Source organism: Aethalodelphis obliquidens, unplaced genomic scaffold (assembly GCF_003676395.1).
Source record: "Aethalodelphis obliquidens isolate GAN/ISIS:26980383/991018 unplaced genomic scaffold, ASM367639v1 scaffold2, whole genome shotgun sequence".
NCBI lineage: Eukaryota > Metazoa > Chordata > Mammalia > Artiodactyla > Delphinidae > Aethalodelphis > Aethalodelphis obliquidens.
Window position 1 is genome coordinate 4,571,956 of NW_020837946.1, and position 23,790 is coordinate 4,595,745.

Consider the following 23,790-nt stretch of genomic DNA (forward strand, 5'->3'; position numbering starts at 1 on the left):
CCTGCCTGTTCTCTAATCCTGCATGTTCTAATTGTCTGCAGAGTAGCTGAAGCAGCGATCTGCATCCTTCGTGGAATGTACAACACACACACGCACACAGACATAATGAGAAAAGCAATACTGCTTATAAAGAAGCCATGTCACAACAAGCGTCCTGAGAAAAGAGGCTGAGATCAAAATTAGTAAAGGAGTCACTGCTTCCAAGTTCTTAAGAGCAATGGTGGGGGGTGATGGGCACGCAGCCCCCGACCAGCTGTGATAGGGAAAAGCAGTGCCAGGAGACACAGGGCTGAACCACGACCTGCAGAAAAGGCTCCTCTTCACACCCAAGCCGCTGAAGGCCTTTCCAGGTGGACAGCACAGGTACAAGGCAAGCCACACTGACTTCCAAGTCCTAGAGGCCTGATGTAGACCCCAAGTTCGCACTCACCTGCCCATCTCTGGCAAATTACTTAACGTCACCGAACCTTTGTCCTCATTGTGAAAACAGAGATAACACCACCTCCCTGCCGGACACTATGGGCTGTATGAAGGATGCAATGAGGTAACACCTGTCTAAGAGCAGGCACTGAATCTTGGCTTCCTTCTTTGATGCTTAAAGACCTATTCTAACAACGGAGGCAACACCCCGGGGAGGGAGGGAGCAGTGAACAGAACAGGCGTGATCTGCAGTGACCGCGTCCATGAAGCCCACAGATAGGAACAGAAAGTTACAAGGCTTTGTGGACCGAATGTTTGTGTCCTCCCAAAGTTCATCTGTTGAAGCCCTAATCCCCATGTGATGACACCTGGAGATGAGGACTGTGGGAGATAATTAGGGTTGGAAGAAGTCGTGAGGGTGGGGCCCATGGGATGTGGTTAGTGGCCTTATAAGACAGAGAGAGAGAGAGAGAGAGAGAGGGCTCTCTGTGCACTGAGGCCCCTCTTGGACCTTGGTCTGAGTAGATCACATCACACCCTGGGTCTCAGTTTCATAGCTGAATGAAGTGACATCCAAAGACTCTGATAGCTCCACCATTTTGAGAACATCAAGAAAATGACTTTGAGAGATTATCTTGGAATTCCCTAAAAGTCGGCTGACTCGGGCTCTCCCCCGCGCCGGCAGAATTCCAACCCCAGGATGCCTGGGGAGAAATGCCTGTCCTGAGTCCTCCTGATGGACATTGGAGGCTGTGGGTCGTTCATGCAGAAAAAGCAGCTCTAAGTTTAGGGCCAATAAACGGAACCGGGGTCGGCCGCAGATCTGTACTTGTAGACAGCAAGCTTGAGAGCAGTTTGCATCTTTCAAAGGCGAGTCCACTCTTATGTACGGCAGGAGGCTGAGTATGTCTTGTTGCATCAGGAGTGTCTGCAGGGCCCTGGAGCTCCAAGCCACCTTATACCAAGATTTATCATGTGTTCACTTTTCATATTTTTTCCCTTTCTTGGAATAGCAGATATTTCATTCTGGAGTCTCCAACACCCACGGTGCTGGGTCGAGGTCCCTTGGGCTCCCTGCACAGGCTGCTCAGGCGGCCACGGCTTATTTAGAGATCTGCTTTCTCCACCAGACAGTGGGCATGCTGAAGGCAGGGGCCCTCAGTCACTTTTCCATCCAGTCCCAGGCATAGCTCTTGGCCTGCAGTAGGTGATTAATGCACTTTCATGGAACTGAATCTAACTCTTTAGTTTGCGTGTACTTAAAAAAAAAAAGGACCAAAAAATCCTTCTCTTGTTGTCAGCTCATCATGATGGGAATCCTCTGTTCTGGCTTCTCCTACTGTGATCAACTCATCTTTGTTTATTTCCGACCCACAGACTTCCACAAAGGATCTGTGAGCACTGACAGCTTGTGTGTGTTTGTGTCAGAAGGACTGTACCCTGCAGGATGGCTTTTGAGTCAACTGTGCCCCGTCTAGGATGTCAATGTCTAGAGTAAACCCAGGTCTACTCAATTTTAGCAAGTTCATTCTTGTGGAAGCTGGAGTTACAACCTGAGAACTCTCTTTGGAAAAGTGATCTGGTTTGTGGGAAGTAGGCAAGTCCATCAGAATATCCAGTGTCTCCTATCACTTCCGCCTCAAGGGCGAAGAAACCCAGCCAACCTGGCTCCCTCATCAAAGTTGCTGCATTTTAGGAATATCATCCAGGAAGATGGTCCAGTTCTTGGTTTTTCCCATTTGCTCTAATTAACTGCTCAGCTTACTGATTTAGAGGCACGTACCAACTAGTTTACTAACAAGGAAGTTCAATTAAGAAGTCCTTCCTGTTAGAAGGAATTACTGTTGATTATGGAATTTTGATGGAATGGATGATGGAGACTTCTGATTTTCTTTCCTTTCACTGAAGGGAGCTGCCAAACTTGTAACAAGGGGTAGATGAGGAGTGCTGCTGAAATGGTCACAAATAGGAGAGCCAAGAGTGACCCACAAGAGTCACACTGGACAGCTTTCATAATCTCCCCTAGCTTTCCCCTCTAGACACCTCCAAATAATACAAAATCACACGAATCACACGAGAAAGCCCCTGTGGACAAGAAGCAAGCCATGGTGGTAGCTCCTTGGCCATCATGGGTTTCTTGCCAGTCGTGTGTGCACCATCGCATCTAACATGGAGTAACCAGCATGTTAACTGTGCCCAAGGAGAGAGGAAGGGTGAGAACATCCTGGTGATAAGACATTTAAACCACAAAACTGCTCTCCTAATCGTGCTGTGCAAAATCCCCAAATTACCACTGATGCCCCAAACTGCCCAACCCTCCACATGACCCAATGGTCACAATGAACCCGAGCTGTGATACACCTGTGGACTGCCTTCTTGTAAAAATGAGTACGCAGGGTGCTTCCCTGGTGGCACAGTGGTTGAGAATCCACCTGCCAATGCAGGGGACACGGGTTCGAGCCCTGGTCCGGGAAGATCCCACATGCCGTGGAGCAACTAAGCCCGTGCGCCACAACTACTGAGCCTGTGCTCCAGAGCCCACGAGCCACAACTACTGAGCCCGCATGCTGCAACTACTGAAGCCCGCGCGCCTAGAGCCCGTGCTCTGCAACAAGAGAAGCCACCACAATGAGAAGCTCGCGAACCACAAGGAAGAGTAGCCCCCACTCGCTGCAATCAGAGAAAGCCGACGTGCAGCAACGAAGACCCAACACAGCCAAAAATAAATAAATTTATGTATATAAAAAAAATGAGTACGCAGGGAAAATGTTGTACAATGCTCCTGCGTAATCATTCTTCATTTCCTCTCCAAAGTCTTCCAAAAATCAACTAATTAATAAAAATTTTTTCAGAAGATAAAAGGTAACTGATCAATTACAGCAACATCTGTTTTCTTAGCATCTAAGTGAAAACAAAACTTTGTTTTGTGACTAATTCAATCACTACCACTGGTGTTTCAGGTTGCTGTAAATAGAAGACATTTAATGAAAGAGTGATGCTTTTTGTGGCATTTTATTAAATAAGATAACCATTACGTATTAAACCTGCAGAATCTACAATGAAGTTCTACAACATGTTAGCTTCCCCTAACCTTTACAACTCAATGCTGTGCTGTCTTTCTTCTGGACCACCCATGCCTCTCTTAAATATTCTGCCTGAAATCCTAGGTACAGTCTCTGGTGCAAGTCTTCTTCCCATATTAAGGCTATGAATGCTTTGGGGTGAGACAGAAACTGAGTTTTAATTCTCTCGTCTCCCATGGAGCCAAACACACAGTGCTTCCTCTGTGCTTGTTGCTTAATATTTGATGAAAGAATAAAATGATTCACAATGTCAGGTTCTTCTCTGAAAGAATGAAGGAAAACTAAGTCCTGTCTGGCCTCTGCAACTTGAAGTTAATGTAATTTGTAAACATGTTGGAGACCTCGCCTCTGATGGCTTAGTGGGTACAGCTGTGATGGGCAATTTTTCTACTGTAATGGACAGAGGCCAGTTGTGACTTTTTCTCTACAGGATAGTATTTCAATATCTATCCAGGATCAACCATACAATGAGTCTATAAAGACCCAGAATGAACAACCAGGGCGTGGAGATGAGAAGGATAAAATAAATTTCCTTCTGACCTTTAGTAAAAAGCACCATGAACCCAAGGGGACCAAAAAACCCAAAAAACAAAAAAACAAAAAACCTCACAAAAAAGAAACAAAAAAACCCCACCACCACCAACAACAGGATTTCTGCATACCCTCCTGTATAATCAGACTGGGTAAATCCAGACTGGCCCTGCATTTTTAAAGAAAGATCTTTGCTACACAACTTCTAGATGTGATGATCCGTATAAAAGTCAGTGTCTTTACATGGAATCTGAGAAATATCAAGGAAGCCACTCTGCCTGCCCCACTCCTAGATTCAAAAGCCGCTCCACACACCTCAAAGACTTGCTTTTTGCCTGGTGGAAAGAGTTTGAGGCAGAGAATCAAGAGACAGTTCTGTCACCTACCAGCAACCTGACCCTGGACAAGAAAGCCACTTAACCTCTCTCTACTTCTGCCTTTTCACTGGGGAAACAGGAAAATTAACACTGGATGCAAACTTGCATGAATGTTATAAAACTAACGAGAACCACCAGATTGGGGAACCACAGAACTGGGACCGCAGAGACCACGGGTACATTTCAGCCGCAATAACCTCACTCCTGAACCCTGGATAAGAAGGTACCCAGAAAGGAGGGTGATTCAAAGGCAATGCCAAAAGACAGCAAGTCATTAGAGATCTGCAAAATCCCCACTACCCAAGAGCTTTCCAGGCACACACCCTTCAACTTGGTTCTGGCCATGAACCCAGGGCCCCTGGGGCTAGCATCCTTCTAGAACCCGGATTCCGCTACAGTGGCCCAACCAGTGCTGGACTTGCTACAGGAGACCAGGAACCTTGCCTCTCAGGACAGCCCCGGCTCTTACAAAGTTTTCCTTTTAGTATCTGAACCAAAATCCACCTCCTTGAAACTTCCACCCATTGGTCCCAATGAAACCCATCAGGGCCACCCAGGATGATTTGGGACTCTCTTTCCATGGTTTGAACACAGTTAGGACGCCCCCATGCCTCTTGTGCTGTGTCACCATCTTGCTTACCGACACGCGGACTGACTTCCGTTGATCTACGATCATCACTGAGATCAGCACCCACATCTGAACATACCCATTTTCTTAAATATAACTAATAATCCTGAGCAAATCAAATCCAATTTAAAATCAAGACTGTCACTGATATTTTAATATCTGTTGTTCCCAATGGTCTATTAAATAAGAATACAAGTAGTATTCGGGATTCAGAAGTTTTGTTGAAAAAGGTTAATGATACCACCTTCACATTTTTAATGGTAAGGCTGGAGGATGCTGGTTTCCAAGAAGCTTACCTCAAAGTTAAACTCAACGGTGAAGTCCCTATTTCTGACGTTCTTAACGAACAGTCGTTTTCCCAGATAAAAACATCACAAAGGTGCATATCATTACAAACAGGGCCACAGAATTTGAAAAACTCTCACATATTTTTAGAGACTGTATGTATGGAAAGAACAGATCTAAACCTGGGGGAGCCTCCAAGTAGGTAGATAGGGGGCCAGATGCCCGGTGATGCAGAATGTGCTGGAGAAGTACAGAGGATCCTCCAGCAGTTAGCATGGCAGCCCTTCACCTGCCCAAAGACACACCTCAGGTCTCAGTCCTGGGAACACCTAGGCACACACCCACCTGTCTGACGCACTTCTGCTTTAAATGACATACGTCACCCACACTAGCTTGTACCTCTCCATTCTTCCACACTTACCTAAGGAAGGGGCTGGAATACTTTACAATACTGACTCTTTTAATGAAAGTAATAATTATACGTGAGCCCAGTGACCATGTTGGAACTCAAAATACTCATAAAGGAATTCTTCAGTCATAGATTCTACTCCTATAATTCACCAGACTCATTCCATTCATTTTATTTAAATTCTTAAATTTTAATTTTATTTTTTTATATAACAGGTTCTTATTAGTCATCCATTTTATACCCATCAGTGTATACATGTCAATCCCAATCTCCCAATTCATCCCACCACCACCACACCGCCCCCCCCCACCCCCGCCCTGTGGCTTTCCCCCCTTGGTGTCCATACGTTTGTTCTCTACATCTGTGTCTCAGTTTCTGCCCTGCAAACCGGTTCATTTGTACCATTTTTCTAGGTTCCACATATATACGTTAATATAGCATATTTGTTTTTCTCTTTCTGACTTACTTCACTCTGTATGACAGTCTCTAGATCCATCCATGTCTCAACAAATGACCCAATTTCATTCCCTTTTATGGCTGAGTAATATTCCATTGTATATATGTACCACATCTTTTTTATCCATTCATCTGTCGATGGGCATTTAGGTTGCTTCCATGACCTGGCTATTGTAAATAGTGCTGCAATGAACACTGGGGTGCATGTGTCTTTTTGAATTATGGTTTTCTCTGGGTATATGCCCAGTAGTGGGATTGCTGGGTCATATAGTAATTCTATTTTTAGATTTTTAAGGAACCTCCATACTGTTCTCCATAGTGGCTGTATCAATTTACATTCCCACCAACAGTGCAAGAGGGTTCCCTTTTCTCCACACCCTCTCCAGCATTCGTCGTTTGTAGATTTTCTGATGATGCCCATTCTGACTGGTGTGAGGTGATACCTCATTGCAGTTTTGATTTGCATTTCTCTAATAATTAGTGATGTTGAGCGGCTTTTCATGTGCTTCTTGGCCATCTGTATGTCTTCTATGGAGAAATGTCTATTTAGGTCTTCTGCCCATTTTTGGATTGGGTTGTTTGTTTTTTTAATATTGAGCTGCATGAGCTGTTTATATATTTTGGAGATCAATCCTTTGTCCGTTGATTCGTTTGCAAATAGTTTCTCCCATTCTGAGGGTTGTCTTTTCGTCTTGTTTATAGTTTCCTTTGCTGTGCAAAAGCTTTGAAGTTTCATTAGGTCCCATTTGTTTATTTTTGTTTTTATTTCCATTACTCTAGGAGGTGGATCAAAAAAGATCTTGCTGTGATTTATGTCAAAGAGTGTTCTTCCTATGTTTTCCCCTAAGAGTTTTATAGTGTCCGGTCCTACATTTAGGTCTCTAATCCATTTTGAGTTTATTTTTGTGTATGGTGTTAGGGAGTGTTCTAATTTCATGCTTTTACATGTAGCTGTCCAGTTTTCCCAGCACCACTTACTGAAGAGACTGTCTTTTCTCCATTGTATATCCTTGCCTCCTCTGTCATAGATTAGTTGACCATAAGTGTGTGGGTTTATCTCTGGGCTTTCTACCTTGTTCCATTGATCTATGTTTCTGTGCCAGTACCATATTGTCTTGATTACTGTAACTTTGTAGTATAGTCTGAAGACAGGGAGTCTGATTCCTCCAGCTCTGTTTTTTTCCCTCAAGACTGCTTTGGCTGTTTGGGGTCTTTTGTGTCTCCATACAAATTTTAAGATTTTTCGTTCTAGTTCCATAAAAAATGCCATTGGTAATTTGATAGGGATTGCATTGAATCTGTAGATTGCTTTGGGTGGTATAGTCATTTTCACAATATTGATTCTTCCAATCCAAGAACATGGTATATCTCTCCATGTATTTGTATCATATTTAATTTCTTTCATCAGTGTCATAGTTTTCTGCATACAGGTCTTTTGTCCATTCATTTTAAATTGTAAGTATAAGAAAATGATTGTTCTTAATTTAGGTGATAGCATTTTCTTTTTTAAAAAATTTATTTTATTTATTTTTTCATTTATTTTTGGCTGCATTGGGTCTTTGTTGCTGCACGCGGGCTTTCTCTAGTTGTGGAGGCTACTCCTTGTTGTGCACGGGCTTCTCATTGTGGTGGCTTCTCTTGTGGTGGAGCACGGGCTCTAGGCGCGCGGGCTTCAGTAGTTGTGGCTCGCAGGCTCTATAGCACTGGCTCGGTAGTTGTAGCATACAGGCTTAGTTGCTCCACCGCATGTGGGATCTTCCCGGACCAGGGATCGACCTGTGTCCCTTGCACTGGCAGGTGGATTCTTAACCTCTGCGCCACCAGGGAAGTCCCAAGGTGACAGCATTTTCTCCCATTCTGTGTAGAACTACTGTTCTTCTGCAGAAAAGAACTACTAAAATCAAGTCCGATGAGGGCCAGGGCAGCGAAAAATTCATGGAAGGAAGATCCTTATTTCCATCAGGAGCACCAAGGATCCCCAGGTAGACAGAGAGTTTCTGGCTTTTCAGGCAGCATAAATACTGATGATACACTTTAGCCTTTACTTTCTGAACAAAGACGCCACAAAGGTAAGGAATATCCAGCGCTAGAACCTCTGTGCTCAGCTAAGAGACTGGGAAGGGCGTGGGGGCTCCCTTTCGGACTTGGCTGGGCGACGGCTCAGAAGTGCATCTGGGGAGCTCTGACCCCTCCCTCGGTGGGGTTCAGGCCAGGCCCTCGGGGGCCACGGTGGACAGAGGCTTCTGGTCTACCGTGCTGATGAAAGATCAGCGGACAGACGTGCCCAGGGGCTTGTAAGAGGCACTGTGAAAGGTGTGGGCAGCACACGGCTTCCGCTGGCTCACCTCCACCTGCCCTCCAACGCCCTCAGAGGCAGGCCTGGGTGGCGGCAGCAGTAGTTCTCACACCCTTTGGCTTCTGGTTGGGTCTGGTCAAGGAGGTGGTGGCATGAGACCAGAGGCAGGGAGGAGAGTGAGGTTAGGCGCCTCCCCTGTGCCCCCTCATCCTTTGGGTCACTGGGGTGGCACATGTCCCTCTGTTGAAGGACACAGCTCCTGATGGAGACCTCCCCCAGACACCGCCCTCTCTGGGTCCTCATAACCGGCCCCTCCTTTCCCCATCACCCCACTGGGAGTCTGCACCATCCCTATAGCTCTTCCCACACCCTGCCCACACCTCTGTAGATAGTCCCTGTGGAAAATTCCTATCAACGACCCAGTTGAGGGTGCCATGTTTTTCCCGGGACCCTGACTGAAATAGCTGAATTTTATTTTTCTTATACTCTAAAGAGATCTGAGTCTAGTCATCTGTTCCAATGGGGTATGTCAAAAACTACACAATTCACCTACTTTATGGACACCATCTAGAGAACATTTTGCATCTGCAATTGCGACTTTCCAGCACGAGGTCAAACAAAAGAGAATATACTGGTAATAACAAGTCATAGTGCTTTGCAGGAAAGAGAAATCTTTTTTTACAATTAAAATGAAACAGCCCTCTAAAAATATACAACTAGCTTTCATTTCAAGAAGAGAAGGCTTAGTTTTGATGGTTCCCACAATACACTTTGATTAATAAGAGTTGCTAAGAGTACTAAAAAATATTGTATATCATTGAATCGAAAATGATCTCAATTGAACGATGCCTTCTGACTTCAGGGATGCGAAAATGTGAAGAAAAGAAAAACAGTGTGTCTTGGATACAATCAATACAGCCTGTCTCCGAAAAACGACTCATTTATAGGTCGGCAGGTAACCTTTCCTCGGGAAAAATGATCCGTTCTCTTTTTACCGAGAACTTGTCTTATTTTCTGTTGGAAAGACGTCACACTGTGGCATCACAGAGACAGTCTTCTGAACTACAAAGTGAGGCCCGGCTTCCTCTCTAATCATTAGTGTTGAACTTCTGAACACACACAACCACCACTCATCGTTCATGCCTGAGATGCTGTTGTGGTTTCTAAATTGGGTGTTTCTTTGGTGGCCGGGAGTCTGTCTTTCTGTCTGCATCACTGCCTCAGCAGTAAGGCCCTTTAATGAAAGGGTCTGTGGTTGGTTTGGGGTTGAGGATATGACTCAGCCTCGTCACAGGCTATTGCTTGGAGCACACAGTACAACCTCAGTAACTCAGGCGGTGGAAGATGGAAACATCTCAGGCGTCCGACAAGCTTACAGTCACTTGGCAAGTTTTCTGCAAACTCACTGGATGACCGGGATGCTTTGAACCCGCAGCCCGATTAAACACGCAACCGCTACTGATTTACTTTCAGTTTGTATCTTATTCACACAGCTTTCACTATGTCAGTAGGTGGGTGGGATGATTAGAATGTGTAAAATGTGTGTAATGTAGTGAAGGGTGGACTTGATCCCCAGTTTCTACCAAGTGGCAGACACTTTTGAAAAACGTCATTGGTTGGAAACACATGACAGACACGGTACGATATTTATCCGTGAAATGGGCATGAGGCCTTTCCATAGAGCAAAGCTTACTCTTCCCCTGGGTATGTGGGGCACAGGTTCCCCACCCTGCTGAGAGGCCATGCATCTTCCTGGCTTTACCTCAGTCCTTTTGTTGGTGGGGTGTGGCCATCTGTGCATGGCTGGGGGCTTTTTGCTGAAGTTGTTGGAAGGTGTCTCATCAATGCTCGGCATCTGTGGCCGATTTCTTTTCCAAAGGGGAAGGTCAGTGGTGTCTGGGTGGGTGCTTTGATCCATAATCATTATTTTTCACCACTGCTGATATAATAGAATCATCCTCATTTATCATAACAGGAGAGAATTGGTTTTTATTGGCTAAACTTGTTAGCAGGGAGCTATGGGAAGCAAAATGGTAAGAAATGTGGTGAAGAAGGGCTTTCAGACTCCTCCCTGCCACCGTGGGAGCCCCAGCAAGCTCCCTGACACTCTGAACCCCAGTCTCCTCATTATAAATGAAAACGCCACCAACCAACTCACAGGATTACGGTAAATGACACAGAGCGTGTACTGTAAACTCCGTTCCTTCCCCGCTAACATATACGTTGTGGGTCTACGGGCTCATCTTTGGATATGAGGAGGGAACAGGCACTTTCTTTAACACTGAAACTTACAGTTTGAACAAAAGAGTATTCAGAAAAAGTGTGGCAGAAATAGAGAAAAAGGATATCAGTTATGAGGGTATTTCCAGCGTATATGGAATCCTTGTTGAAACCAGATTCTTTTACTACTATTGGTCTCACCAATGATTATTCATGTTATACAACCATGTTTGGGAATTTTAATTTTCCTTTGAAGTATCTGTTTAACTTGTTTATTGAAACTACATTAATTTCACCTCCCACAATGTGTGTGTACGTGTGCATGCGTGTGTATCTCCACTTGCATCCATGGAATAAAAGAACACAAGTCCATCAGAAGGGGCCGCTTCTGAAAGATCACATCGGGCCATCGCTGAGAATAAAACCCGACTTCAACAAGTCAAAGGAGAAGCAAGACAAACTGTGTCAGCGGGAATACTAATGCAGCTCACAAAACAAAAAGAGTGACGGACGCTAACAGAAGGGGCGTTTATCATCACACGTCGCTGAAAGTCAGCATCGGAGTGGCTGTCGTACTAGAGTTAAGTCTACCGGTGTCAGGGAAGATTCCTAAGTTAGGAGGCGCCGATCTTTTTTGGAGGAAGACAACATGGCACAGCTCGGCTGGAGCAGACACCTCGACCCCAGGTTGCCGGGGTCGGGGAAGACCAAACAACTTGACCAGATGTTACGAAGGGGACACCAGCAGCACCATTGACCAGGCCACAACCGCCAGGAGGTAAGACAGCTGCTGTGGTTGCACAGCCTCGAGAATCAGTGAGTGAAGACAGGGTCCCCTAGCACCGCCTCGTTAGCAAAAAGCACACGCACTGACCTGCGTTATTGTGCATGTGTGGTTCTGAGGATCAATGATTCCACAAATGAGAAAAAGTAAAAATCAATTTTCAGGAACGCGGACTCTGGCCCTGAGGTCCCGGGAGGCCTTACCGTCAGCAGTGCCTGAGAGGCCATCGGCTTTGAAGTTGCTGGTACTTTTCTTCCTCCGATGCTTCTTTCTGTTGGCGTGAGGGGAGGGGGGCGGGTCGAGCTTGGGGCTGGTGGTGCTGGAGATGCTTGGGCTGGAGCACACGGAGTCACCGAGCCCCGTGTCTGCCACCGGACCGGAAAAGGCAAAAGAACGCAAAGGTCAACACTTACAAAGTAGACTTCGCACAAGTACTACAGCAACGTTCCTCCAGTGCCACATCATGCTCCGCAAATAACCCCTGGGCCGGAGGCCCAGAGCATCCCGTGTTAGAGGTCACAGCGCCCCTGCAGTTCAAAGGCAGGCTCTCCTCTTGGCGTCATCCTTATGCTCTGGAGAATTTAAAGTTCTCTCTCTCTTTCTTTTTTATTTTTTAGGCCTGTGCTTCTCCAACTTTTTTTTTTTTTTAATTTTTATTGGAGTCTAGTTGATTTAAAATGTTGTTAGTTTCCGCTGCACAGCAAAGTGAGTCAGTTATACATACACATATATACACTCTTTTTTAGATTCTTTTCCCATACAGGTCATTACAGAGTACTGAGTAGAGTTCCCTGTGCTCTACAGTAGGTCCTTATTAGTTATCTATTTTATATATAGTAGTGTGTATATGTCAATCTCAATCTCCCAATTTATCCCTCCTCCCTTCCCCCCCGATAACCACAGTTTGTTTTCTACATCTGTGACCCTATTTCTGTTTCGTAAATAAGCTCATTCGTACCATTTTTTTTTTGATTCCACATATAAGCAGTATCCTATGATACTTCTTTCTCTGTCTTACTTATAAAGTTCTCTATTTTGCATAATTGGAGTTCTGGAAGAGGAAAGCGGGAGGTGGGAAGCTTTTTCCTTATTTTTCTCTTCCCATAATTACTGTGATATATTAGGAATGAAGTAAAGACGCTTAGGAATACACGTGAGTGTCATCTTAAATGGGGTTGATTCCGTGTGTGTACACACAAGATAAAGGCATTCCTGATTCTCTGTCCTCTACCCCCAACATTATGTATGGCTGTACGTTAATTTATTAGTAGTGAAAATCGGCATGCCACCTCCCTCTCTCACTGATGTCCAGCAATAGGGTTGGAAGTCCATAGTAGACCTGCCAATTTTTGATTCACAGAAGCTACTTACAAAATTTTAAAACCAGTGCACAAATGTGATCATTCACTGGAAGTGAAACTCTCAATTTATTATGTCTGTTTTTACTTTATCAGAGAGAAGAACAGAATGCCATGAAAACACCTGAAATGAACATGAAATTCAACAGAACGGAAAAGTACCCAGAGAAAGTGATGGGGGAACACCATCTAAACACCTCCAAAGTTCTAAGAATTCTGTATTTCATGATTCAGCATCTTTGTAACTCAAAAGACAGAACTTTCTGTGCGATATATTTCATTCATTCAACAAATATTTTTTGAGGCCTACTGTGGGCCACCACTTTTCCAGATGTTTGGGATCCATCACTGAGAAAGACAGATAAAGGTTCCCGTCTGAGTGGCACTGACACAGTAGTGGGGCCACAACCCACAGCTCATTACGAGGTGGTGAGAGCTGGAGAGGGAAAAGGAGGGTGCGAAGGGTGGACACTGGGGAGGCGGCAGCACGGTGAGAGGGAGTTGCCATTTTAAATGACAGGGTGGGTCTCACTGAGAAAGTGACGCGTGAGGCAATAGTTGAAGATGGTAAAGGCATGAGAAGGTGAATGTGCACCTCGGGGAGGAGGAAGTTGTCAGAACCTGGCCCGAAGACCAGGTGTGCGCGCCTGGTGTGTTCCAGAAGCAGAGGGGGGTGCCAGTGGCCGGGGCCAGTTGAGGATGGGAGACTCACAGCAAATGGCACTGGAGAGAGGAAGGGGCTTGGCCACTATCTAGAGCCCTGGCTTTTACTCTGGGGGAAATGAGGAGCCTGGCAGGATTTTGAACAGAAGGATGACATGATTTCAAATATAAAGATACTCGAAATCAAAATGAATTTAAAATCTTTTCATTTTCTGATGTTCTAGGACATTTTATCATGTACTGAGAACTGTCAAAGAACACAGTATCTTTTTAGCTACAAATATGGTTCCAGGAATGCCCTAGGATGCAAATTCCTGATATCCTAAGACCAGTGATCCCATCCCATCTCTGCACGGTCAGAAGGATCAACCTTCTTTCCATATCCCCGTCACCTGTGGAGCAAAGGCCTCTGGGAGCCTGTCCTGGGAGGGGTGTGAAGAGTCAACCCACGGCTCCTGCAGGAGAACCTGCCTCACGGAGTCTGGGGCTCCAGGTTGCATCTTTATCCACAAAGTGGCCATTTATTCTGCATTCTCTTTCCAACTTCCCACCTGCTCTCCACTGAAGCCACACTCACCCTGGGTCCGATCCTTACCCCCCAGGCCTGGACGGTACAGCTAACTGCAGGAGGGCTCTCTCCTGCTGGCTTGCCACCTTTTAAGTTGTCCCAGTCTTCCGCAATACGAATCTTCTAAAAGTGGCAATTCTTACATACATTTTTTTAAAAAATGCTAGATCCTACTGAATATCAGATGAAAGCTGTAGGCATCCCAGAAAAAGAAAAAAAAAAAGGCTAGTCTAGTTAATACTTGTGCGCAATTTCAGAGGGTTCAGAAGCTGCCTGATGTTGCTAAGAGGTCCAGGGACCCCAAGACCACTGGCTGATCGTAAAGCAACCCTTTCACATGTTAGTCAATGCTCAAACCTTACAATGAATATTTTTGTACATTTCAAGTATTTGCTGCCCAGGTTTCAAAAGTCTTCACCCTCTGACTGCATCCTCTCTGACTCTGAAGTGTTAAGAACCCATCCTGTGCCGGGTGTGGTGACAGGCCATGGGGAAACAATGGTCCCAATGACCCTCCAATCGCGGAGGCAGATGAGGGGCGCAGGCAGAGACAGCTGCCCTCTGCTGCAGCACGGCTGGCGTTTCATTATTTCACTCTGTCCCTCAGGTGTCCCCTCAATTCAATGCACAATGTTCATTCCCAACTACGCCTCTTAATCCTTATGTCACAATCTCTCCCAAGCTAACATTTCTCATCTCTGAACCCCTACTGATCCTAGAGCTGGTGCTTCCTGCCCTTGGCCGTCTGTCCGTCTGTCCGTTATCTGGATGTAGCTGGCATGGTTGTTTCCCAGGGCAGCTGAAGGTGCGCACCCCCGTCCTGAGCCGCCCGATGCTGGGCACGCGGTGGATGCAGCATTATAATAGGGACACCTGGGTCCCTTCCATCATCCAGCAGTTCTTTAGGTGGGTACCAATATCTCTTTTTAAGATGCTCAGAATATATACATAAGCTATACGGTCATATAACAGGCTTCCATATATGTGAGGTGGCTCTATTTCTGGGTTCTCTATTCTTCTCCAATAATCTTTTCACCTATCTGTGTTCTATTAGCACACGGTCCTGAACGCTACGGCACTTCAGTCACCTCGGTAGCTCATAAGGTAGGCAAGTCCCCACACTTCGTTATTCTTCCCAATTGTCTTAGGTCTTGTTGGCTGTTCTGAGCACACAACTTTGTGTATTCATCCCAATCGATGGAAAAGATATTCAACAAGGTGAGGTCAAGACAGAGCCTTGAATCTTCACTCACCAATCCACAACCAGAAGCTCTGTTGAGTGATCACTGAGTAGGACCTGGGGACATCATACTGTCTGGGCATCCAGCTCAGACACCTGTGAACTTGCCTAGAAAGAAACTATGGTACAGCCTCGTCAAACACTCTGTTGAAAGCTAGACGGGTACCCAACTTACAGATATGTCTGCCAATGTAAAAACAAGAAAGGGAAATCCAGTTAATACTTCTTCTCCTTAATGAACTACCTCTGTTCAATTAAATCACTGTTTCCTTTTCTATACGCACACGAAGCACAGAGTATCACCAATCTAACTCAGAATCCGACCTGGGCTGGATTTTAAACTCACTGGTTTAGGGCTCAGAATTCAGCATTTTGGAAACCAAAATGACAGGCACCTGTTTCTAGGCATCTCCCCTCACCCCTTCCGACTGCAGGAAACTTTCCGCAAAGTAACTGACAGGGACACGACAATCTCATTTCCAAGGTTTCTGAGTATCTTACAATACGTGTAATTGAGGGGGAGATTCCTGACTCGCTCGAAGAAAGTAGCTAAGTGCCAATCTCGAGAAGGAACTACTTGCAAGTGGTGACACCCACCTTCCCCTAAGGGACCATCAGAGCCAAGCTCATCTGCATCCTTTACAGCCTTCCTTTCTGGGAGCCCATCCTCAACACCAGTGGCTCTATCCCCACGTGGCTCCATGTTTCCAGTAACCCGCTGGCTCACCACTGGGAACCCTCACCCAGCGACATCTGGAAACGTCTGGAGACATTCTTGGTTATCAGACCGAGCAGGGTCGGGGTGCCACAGGCATCAAGTGGGCACAAGCCTGAGACGCTGAACAACACCCTGCAACACATAGCACAGCCCTGCCGCAGAAAACCGTCCTGCCCGAAACGTCAGTAGTGAGAAACCTGTGGACTCGGAAGGGCTCTTCTATTCTTCTTCAACCTCTCAGACTCCTCCTCCAGAATCCTGTTCTGTGAGGGCTGGGGGCAATGTTCCTCACACCAGAGACCCTCCCGAAGGCTCCCTTTCCCTGGAGCTACCCTGGCTCTCCCCCAGGACACGTCTCCCCCTGCACCACAAAGCACGCAGGTGGGCGGGGCGTCCTCCCAGCCCCGCGCTGCTGCTTGCAGACCACTCTTTCTCCCCCCAAGTCCTGGCCCCTCTGAAGCCTGTGCCCTGGGATCGCACTCGCTCCCCAAGACCCCAGGTCCCACCCCTTCACTGCCCGTTTCAGGAGCAGATCACCCACCCTGACCTGTGATCACGTCCGGCGCCTCCTGGGCACTCCCTCCAGCATCCTGGCCTCCGGGCCCCTCCCAGGTGACCTCGTGAAGCTCTTTCCTCCCCTCTGCCACCGCACCCGCTGCTCTCCTGGTCCGGACCCGGGCCCGCCTGCTGCAGGAACCGGCCCCTCTGGGTTCTATTCCCCGCACCCCCCCCATGCCCAGTCTGCCCAGCTCACCTACACCGGGGCCTCAGGTCCCATCTACCGGCCCCATCGGTCTTCACCGACTAACATCCACCTCACGTTCCATTTCTCTCCCTACCCCGCGGGACGACATCACAGGCACTGCTCCTACAGATTTCAGCCTCCATGCCCCCTGCCTCCACCTCTCCTGACCACAGCCCCCAGCCTGACTGATGATTTCCACCCCTACCTGTGCCGCACCAGGACTCAGGCCCGGGATGGAAGAGAACAGCACCGTGTCAACTGCTTCCTCTACTGTGTGGCCCCTTTATGGTGCTGGGGTGGGACAGGGGCCCAACCTCTGGCCTGTGCTTCGATCCACTGCATTCTGGAAGTACATCCACCCCTCCCCCTCCAAGAGGCTCTATCACTGCTTCTCCACTCCCCTCAGACACCCTGCCCTGCAGCCCACCCCCCTCGAGGACCCCCATTTTCATTTCACTGCAGACACAAAAAGAAACAATGAAAGCAGCAACCAGAAGAGGGCACCCCCCTTCCCGTCCCGGGTCCCCACGGACTCGGGGCCTCCTCGCCCCGCCCTGTTGCCAAAGCGGCCCCTCCCCCGTGAACTGGCTTCCACCCGGCAGTTCGCACCCGCTCCTGCCTGCATTAAACGTGCTGCATCGCTGTATCACCTCCGCTCCTGACGAAACCCTGCCGTGACTCCAGGCCCTCACCCAGCCACCACCTGGCTTCTGCTCCTCCTTAAAGCAAAGCCCCTCAGAGCTGTCCTCCTCCTGGCTGCCTGTGCCAGGTGTCACCTGCCCGCGTCTGACCCGCCAGCCCGACACGCCCCTGCTGAGGCCCGGGAATCCCCACAGCCTCGTCCGTGGGCAGGTCCCAGCGGGATGGCGCCCGTCTCAGCAGCGCCCCACGTGGTTCCTGGCTCCCTCCCTGGCTGGGAAGACGCGGCGAGGCCTTACACTAGTTGGGTGGGAGGAAAATTAGGAAGCTGTGGGTCCTGCGATCCAAAGGGTGATGGCCGGGAGAGGGCCCCATTCTGGCCCTCGCCCTCGGTCACCTCCTGTCCAGCTCTCCTTGCCTCCCTGGTGAGGCCGCCCTCACCACACGGTACACCCCATCAGCCGTGCCTTTGTCTCTTCGTTAACTGGACACCTTCTGAAGGCAGGAACGTCCTTCAAACCTCTTCACCAAGACAGAGACTGAAACGTCCTGGGGATGAATGATCGGGGTTCCAGGCATGTCTGTGGAACTGAGTTTTATAAAGAGTTGATTCTCTCTTGCAGAGGCTTTAACACAGGCGGATGGCACTGCTTTGGGTGTGTAACAGAGAATCACCTTTGCAACTTAGTTTTAAAGGTAACCACAAGCGGGCTTCCCTGGTGGTGCAGTTGTTAAGACTCCGCCTGCCAATGCAGGGGACACGGGTTCAAGCCCTGGTCTGGGAAGATCCCACATGCCGCGGAGCAACTAAGCCTGTGCGCCACAACTACTGAGCCTGTGCTCTAGAGCCCGCGATCCACAGCTACTGAAGCCCGCACGCCTAGAGCCCGTGCTCTGCAGCAAGAGAAGCCACCGCAATGAGTAGCCCCCACTCGCCGCAACTACAGAAAGCCCAGGAGCAGCAACGAAGATCCAATACAGCCGAAAGTAAAAATAGATAAAAAATAAATAAATTTATATATATATATAAAAAGTAACCACAAGCATGCTTCTGTGTCAAACTGCAGTCAGTCGGGTAAGTTTCCAGCACTCTGGAACCTATTTTTAGGTGAGCAACTAAGACGGTAGATAAAGTCTATTTACGTTGCCAAAGTATCTCCCTTAATAGACCCCTCCATCGACCACGCCCACCTCGTGGGTCCTCTGTGCTCTGGGGGCCAGCTCTGCCTAGGCACCTGGGTCATGTCAGAGACTAGAGGGTGAAAATCCCTGTCCTCGAGTTGATTCCGATGACTGAGAGGATGCCTACCTGATCAGAGGACGAAAAGGGGAATCAGATATACGGCGAGCACACCAGCTGCCTGGATTTAAACATACGTACACAGAAGCGCCACCTGCGCGCAGAGAGAAGTGAGGTGAGGAACCGTCCTCACGTCCACTGTCACCAAGGCGAGCACAGGCAAGCCGGCCCCATGGCCTCCCTTGAGAAACAGGAATATGACCCTGGGACGGCTGCTCGGGCCACTAGGACTCAGAGTGAGAGTGACAGAGAGCCAAGGTCAGGGGAAGGCCCAGGAGCGGGGCGGGGGAGGGAGAAGGGGAGGGAGAACAGAAGAACATGAGTCCTGCCCTGGCGCCTGGAGGAAGGGAGGGAGGAGGGAGGTGAGCTTTCAGGATGACACGGGTTGCCATCTCGTAATAAGAGCAATAATGATAATGATGAAACCAGGAAGCAGGACCAGCCCTGGTAAGCCCCACAAGTTCTTCCGCAGGCAAGGAGGAGCATGAATAAAGTAAGGGATATGCACCAGTCCCCTGGAGACCAAGAAGCATTTCCCATCCATGGCCTGGTTTGCTGCTCACAGGATCAAGGTACCGCCAAGAAAACCATCACTGCCCTGATGCAGAGACTTTCCAGGCCCTCCTGCAGGTGAGGCTGGAGCCCCGAGCGCCTCCCTGCCTGTGTCAGTACTCCACCACTGTGGTCCAGGCCCTGGACACGTGCTCCTAACATTTTTGCTGGAGGTAGCCACTATGAGGTCAGGCGTCCCGGTGGCCGGGCTAAGGGGGTGGGAAAAACCAGATGCTCTGGGGTGGGGACAGTGGGAACAGGCACAGTTCAGGGCTGGTCAGCTGGGCGAGGAAAGGCAGCTGCCCACGAACCAGGAGCGCCCACTATGTGAGGGGACCTGCACCAGGGCACAGAGGAGGAGGTCGGAGTGTGAGTCATGACAGAGGCCAGGGAGGGGCGGGGCCACGCGTGGTCAGGGAGGCCTGGAGGAGAGAGGGGCCCTGGCAGCCCTGACCGTTCTCGAGGATGGGGGTCACGTTGAGGAAGCTCTGGTTTCTAGCTAACTGGGTCCCGAGTCCCAGTGCCGGTATATGAATGCCCGGCTTCTAGATTTGGAGAACTCCCTTCCAAGAGGAGTCATTTAAAATTCCCCTGGTTTAGGGCTTCCCTGGTGGCGCAGTGGTTGGGAGTCCGCCTGCCGATGCAGGGGACGCAGGTTCGTGACCCGGTCTGGGAAGATCCCACGTGCCGTGGAGCGGCTGGGCCCGTGAGCTATGGCCGCCGAGCCTGCGTGTCCAGAGTCTGTGCTCCGCAACGGGAGAGGCCACAACAGTGAGAGGCCCGCGTGCCGGAAAAAAAAAAAAAAAAAAAAAAAAAAAAATTCCCCTGGTTTAAAATACGAGCAATCAAAACGCACCAGGCGTCTGTGCTGTGCTTTTCCATTTCCAACAGACTCCGCCTGCCTGACAAGGTATCCTTCAAACTGAAGAGGCCCCGAAAGCCCAGCCCCAGACACTGAAAACGAGCCCACAGAACGCAGTACAAATAACGCAACTTATTCTGTATCAACTACTGGGCGTCGGGACAGACAGTACCGTCGACAGCCTTAAATACGGGAGGGCAAGTGCAGAGAGCAGGGGAGCGGGGTGGGGGGGGGACGCCGAAAGGAGAAAGCCATGCCAAATTGAAAGAGGCAAGCGCCTCATTACGCCACCTCTAAACCGGCTCTGATGGAGGGACCGGAGCCCCTGAGACGAGGCGCCGAGCCGGGACAGGCCGGTCCACCGCCGTCCCGAGCGCTCAATGCCGGCCATTAGTTCTTCCCAATCGGGCGTCAATGTTCAACGCACACCCCAAAAAATATATAATACGAGCAATAACGATAACTATCTGCAGTGTCTCCGAGCTTCAGTACGTGACGTATGAGTCAAAGAAGCAGTTTCACTTTTCACTCGGAGAGCTGACAAGCATGACTGGAGGGGGAATAAAATAACATTCCGTTCGCATAAATATCAAGTAGCCTGCTTGCGACTGCTGGGCCAGGAACGTATTCTCAGCCGTCATTCCGGCAGACAGGCCCAAGGACACTCATAACTTATTTTACAATCATTTAGTTTCAGCTCAAGTGGAAAACGTGACAACTTATCTCTGCTGACAAGATGCCATATCAAACCTTACAATTAACTCTCGCCCGATTATCTGCCCAGCCGATCGTTAGCGGGGCCATCTTTGATGAACTGCTGCAGAGAGCATGCCTCGGTGATGGCCGTCAGCGCCAGGTGTGCGGATGCGTTTTCTGCTATCCCGGCTGATATTCAAATAGACCGGCCTCCACGCCCGTGATACCCATGGCCCTGCTTCTCCCAAGGGTCTCCAAAAGTGTATGCCGGGGGGGGGGGGGTGTCCTCCTGCACCTCGCTGGGAAGGAGCGGGGCATCCCTGCGGCTGTCATGACCGCAACAACTACTGGCGTTCCTACCGCCATTGCATGTCCAACGCCCTTCCCCGATCCCCACTCTGGAGTTCATTTCAGGGAGCTGTGGACCCTCTGGAGGGACGTCTCCCTCCACGCTTCCGTATCGGGCTTGATTTGGAGAGTGGACACCCAGAATGTGCTGCAGGGAGCCCGCCACGCTATCTGGGGGAGCTGCCAGGAGCTCTGAGGGCAGGCTGATTGTTATTTCCTGTGCTGACGAAACATAGGAATTGCTTTAAAATGCATGTTCACAAGAAGCCTGAATCTCTATTAAAAAAAAAAAAAAAGGAGAAAAGGAAAAGGACCGACCGTGAATGCATATTAGCTCTCCTCTCTCTCACTTTCACATAGTCCCTAACTTACTCATCTGGCAGGATCAGGAACAATATATTACTAAAAATCTTTGTTTTTTGGTATTACAAGAATTCAAAATGATCAAAGACAGGGCTATTTGTCGGTGCCGGGTTGGGGTGGAGGGAATCAGCTGAGGGTTAAAACCTTCCAAAAACTCAAGATGGAGTCACTGTAGGAGCTAGTTAATTAAAACCTATTCCCTTCAAGACAAAGCCGGCAACCTAAAGCTAATTTGGATCTTCACTAAGGGCTCTGTTCTTTCTGAAGCTCAGAGAGATGTGTGGGCTGGTAAATAAAGAACAGGCCACCTCTGCCATCCAAGGAAATCACAACATCCCGGCTGCTGTTAAAAGGTGAGTGTGAAGTGAAGTTCAAAACCTCACCCCTTCTCACAGTCCTTTTGACGGGAGCTTTCAACAGGAGGACGTTTACTTGAATCCCAATCTCTGAAGATGTTTCAGAGCCCGGCATATTGTCCGGTTCCCTTTGCAGCTAGCGGCGCTCACACAGAGGTACACGGTGTCAGAAGAAGGGGCAGCGGGGACACTGCGGGGGGCCCAGGAAGATGACAGGTGTTGGGGAAAAGGGAGAGACAACACAGTGTTAGACTGAGTTACAAAAGTGGGAGGAAAGGAATACAATAGGAGGGGCTAGAATGGAGAGGAAACAGAGGGAGAAGTATTTCCTACCTGGGCTGTGTTCAGTTATACCCAGAGGTCTCTGTAAACGAAGCTGAATACGTTGGAATTGGTCTTCATTTACATGAAGCGCTTACTTACTGAAACATGTTTCTATGACAGCCTTAAAAAAAAAAAAAAAAAACCCACAAACTCTGATCGCTAATTAGGGTTCGGAGTTTCATTTTGAGGCAATGAAAAATGTTCTATGACTGACTGTGGCGAAGGTTGCACATTTCTGTGAATATACTAAAAGTACTGAATTGTAGACTTTAAATGGATGAAGTTTATGTGCTGTGAGTTTTAGCTCACTAAAGCTATTTTAAAACAAAAGAAAAGGGCGGGGGTCCATTGTGTTAAATGCTACAACGCAACCGAACAGGGAAGACAAAAGAAGGTAATGGGAGGGACCAGCAAATGCAGGTTCGGTGTCAGAGCAGGGGGTCCGGGTGGAGGGGTCGGACGACACTCAGAAACTTAAGCTAAGGCCGTTCACAAGACTTAGGTCACAAAGTTGAGTGTGGGGACTGGATGTGGCTCCCTGGGCCTCCAGACAGCCCCCAGGACCTGGTTCCGGGTCTCAGAGAAAAGGTGGACCCTGGGATGTTCTGTCCTTCTCTGAGGGAGCCGTCCCGGCCTCCCGCGTGTCCTGTGCAGCGAGCACATGTCCAAGGGCGGAGCAGCCTCACTCCTCTCGTTTCCTCACATCCTCCCCCCTTCCCTGAGCTACATCCGCCTCCCCTCTGGCCTCCTGGTGCATGCCGTTTCCTTGCACCCAGAATCACCTTGTCCCCTGTCCCTTCTTGCTCGCTACAGCAGGCTCTGCAAGTGCATCCTTGAGCCTCATGCTGGATGGTCAGCCTGTACTCATACCATCACCCGATCTGGGGAATGCAGGTCAGGATTGTATATTTCAGGGTCAAAAATTCAATTGTTCTCTGGCGGAATTTTAGCTGAATCAAGCGCACAAAGTTTAAATTAATCCAGTGTACTCCGAAAACGTGTAAAGGCACTCTGAGCAGTACCGTTCGGTGGAAATGAAATCACTTCAAGAGATGCCTGCACCTCGTTTTACATAATCAGCCACAACCATTTCTCAAGTGGGGCGCTTACGGCTGCTCAATGACAAAGAGATTCTCTTTCACGTGGGAGGCTCCACTGGCTGAGCAGGTTGGGGAACGGCTGAGATGTCTAGAAGAAAACTCAATTAGATAGAGAAGTTAATTAAATGCATGCTCCCTCTTCGATAACGTAAATTTCCCATCTTTAGAAACTTAGCTGTTTCTATTAAAAGTCACTTGGAATCAAATTCCCAACTCCTGCACACGAAATGGTCCTGTCTGAGGCAGGAAAGGCCAGCTTCAGTTCTGCAAGTCCCCAGCGGGCTCTGTCCAGGGTCCTGAATATGTTCAGTTGGTTCCTTCTTCTCAAGGTATAGAAATGCATCAAAACAAGGCTGTTTCTTCATGACCCATCCCTGCTCTTACTCTACTGATATCACGTGGTTTGAAAAAGTAGAGCGATGGTGTCCCCAGCTTTAAGAAAACCTGATATACAGAAGCCCAGACTGAA

At 48.5% G+C, this 23,790-nt stretch overlaps 1 protein-coding gene across 8 annotated transcripts in view; it reads right to left on the reverse strand.

Annotated features, from left to right (window-relative positions):
- Window positions 1–23,790, reverse strand: part of AGAP1 (ArfGAP with GTPase domain, ankyrin repeat and PH domain 1) — a 552,897-nt gene that overhangs the window by 108,581 nt on the left and 420,526 nt on the right. For 6 of the 8 annotated variants that reach the window (XM_027117564.1, XM_027117546.1, XM_027117554.1 and 3 more), the window contains one exon: window positions 11,693–11,854. The exons of the other annotated variants lie outside the window; for them this stretch is intronic. In XM_027117564.1, coding sequence (XP_026973365.1) covers window positions 11,693–11,854 — 162 coding nt within the window. The remainder of the gene's footprint in view (window positions 1–11,692; window positions 11,855–23,790) is intronic. 8 annotated transcript variants of the gene reach the window in all.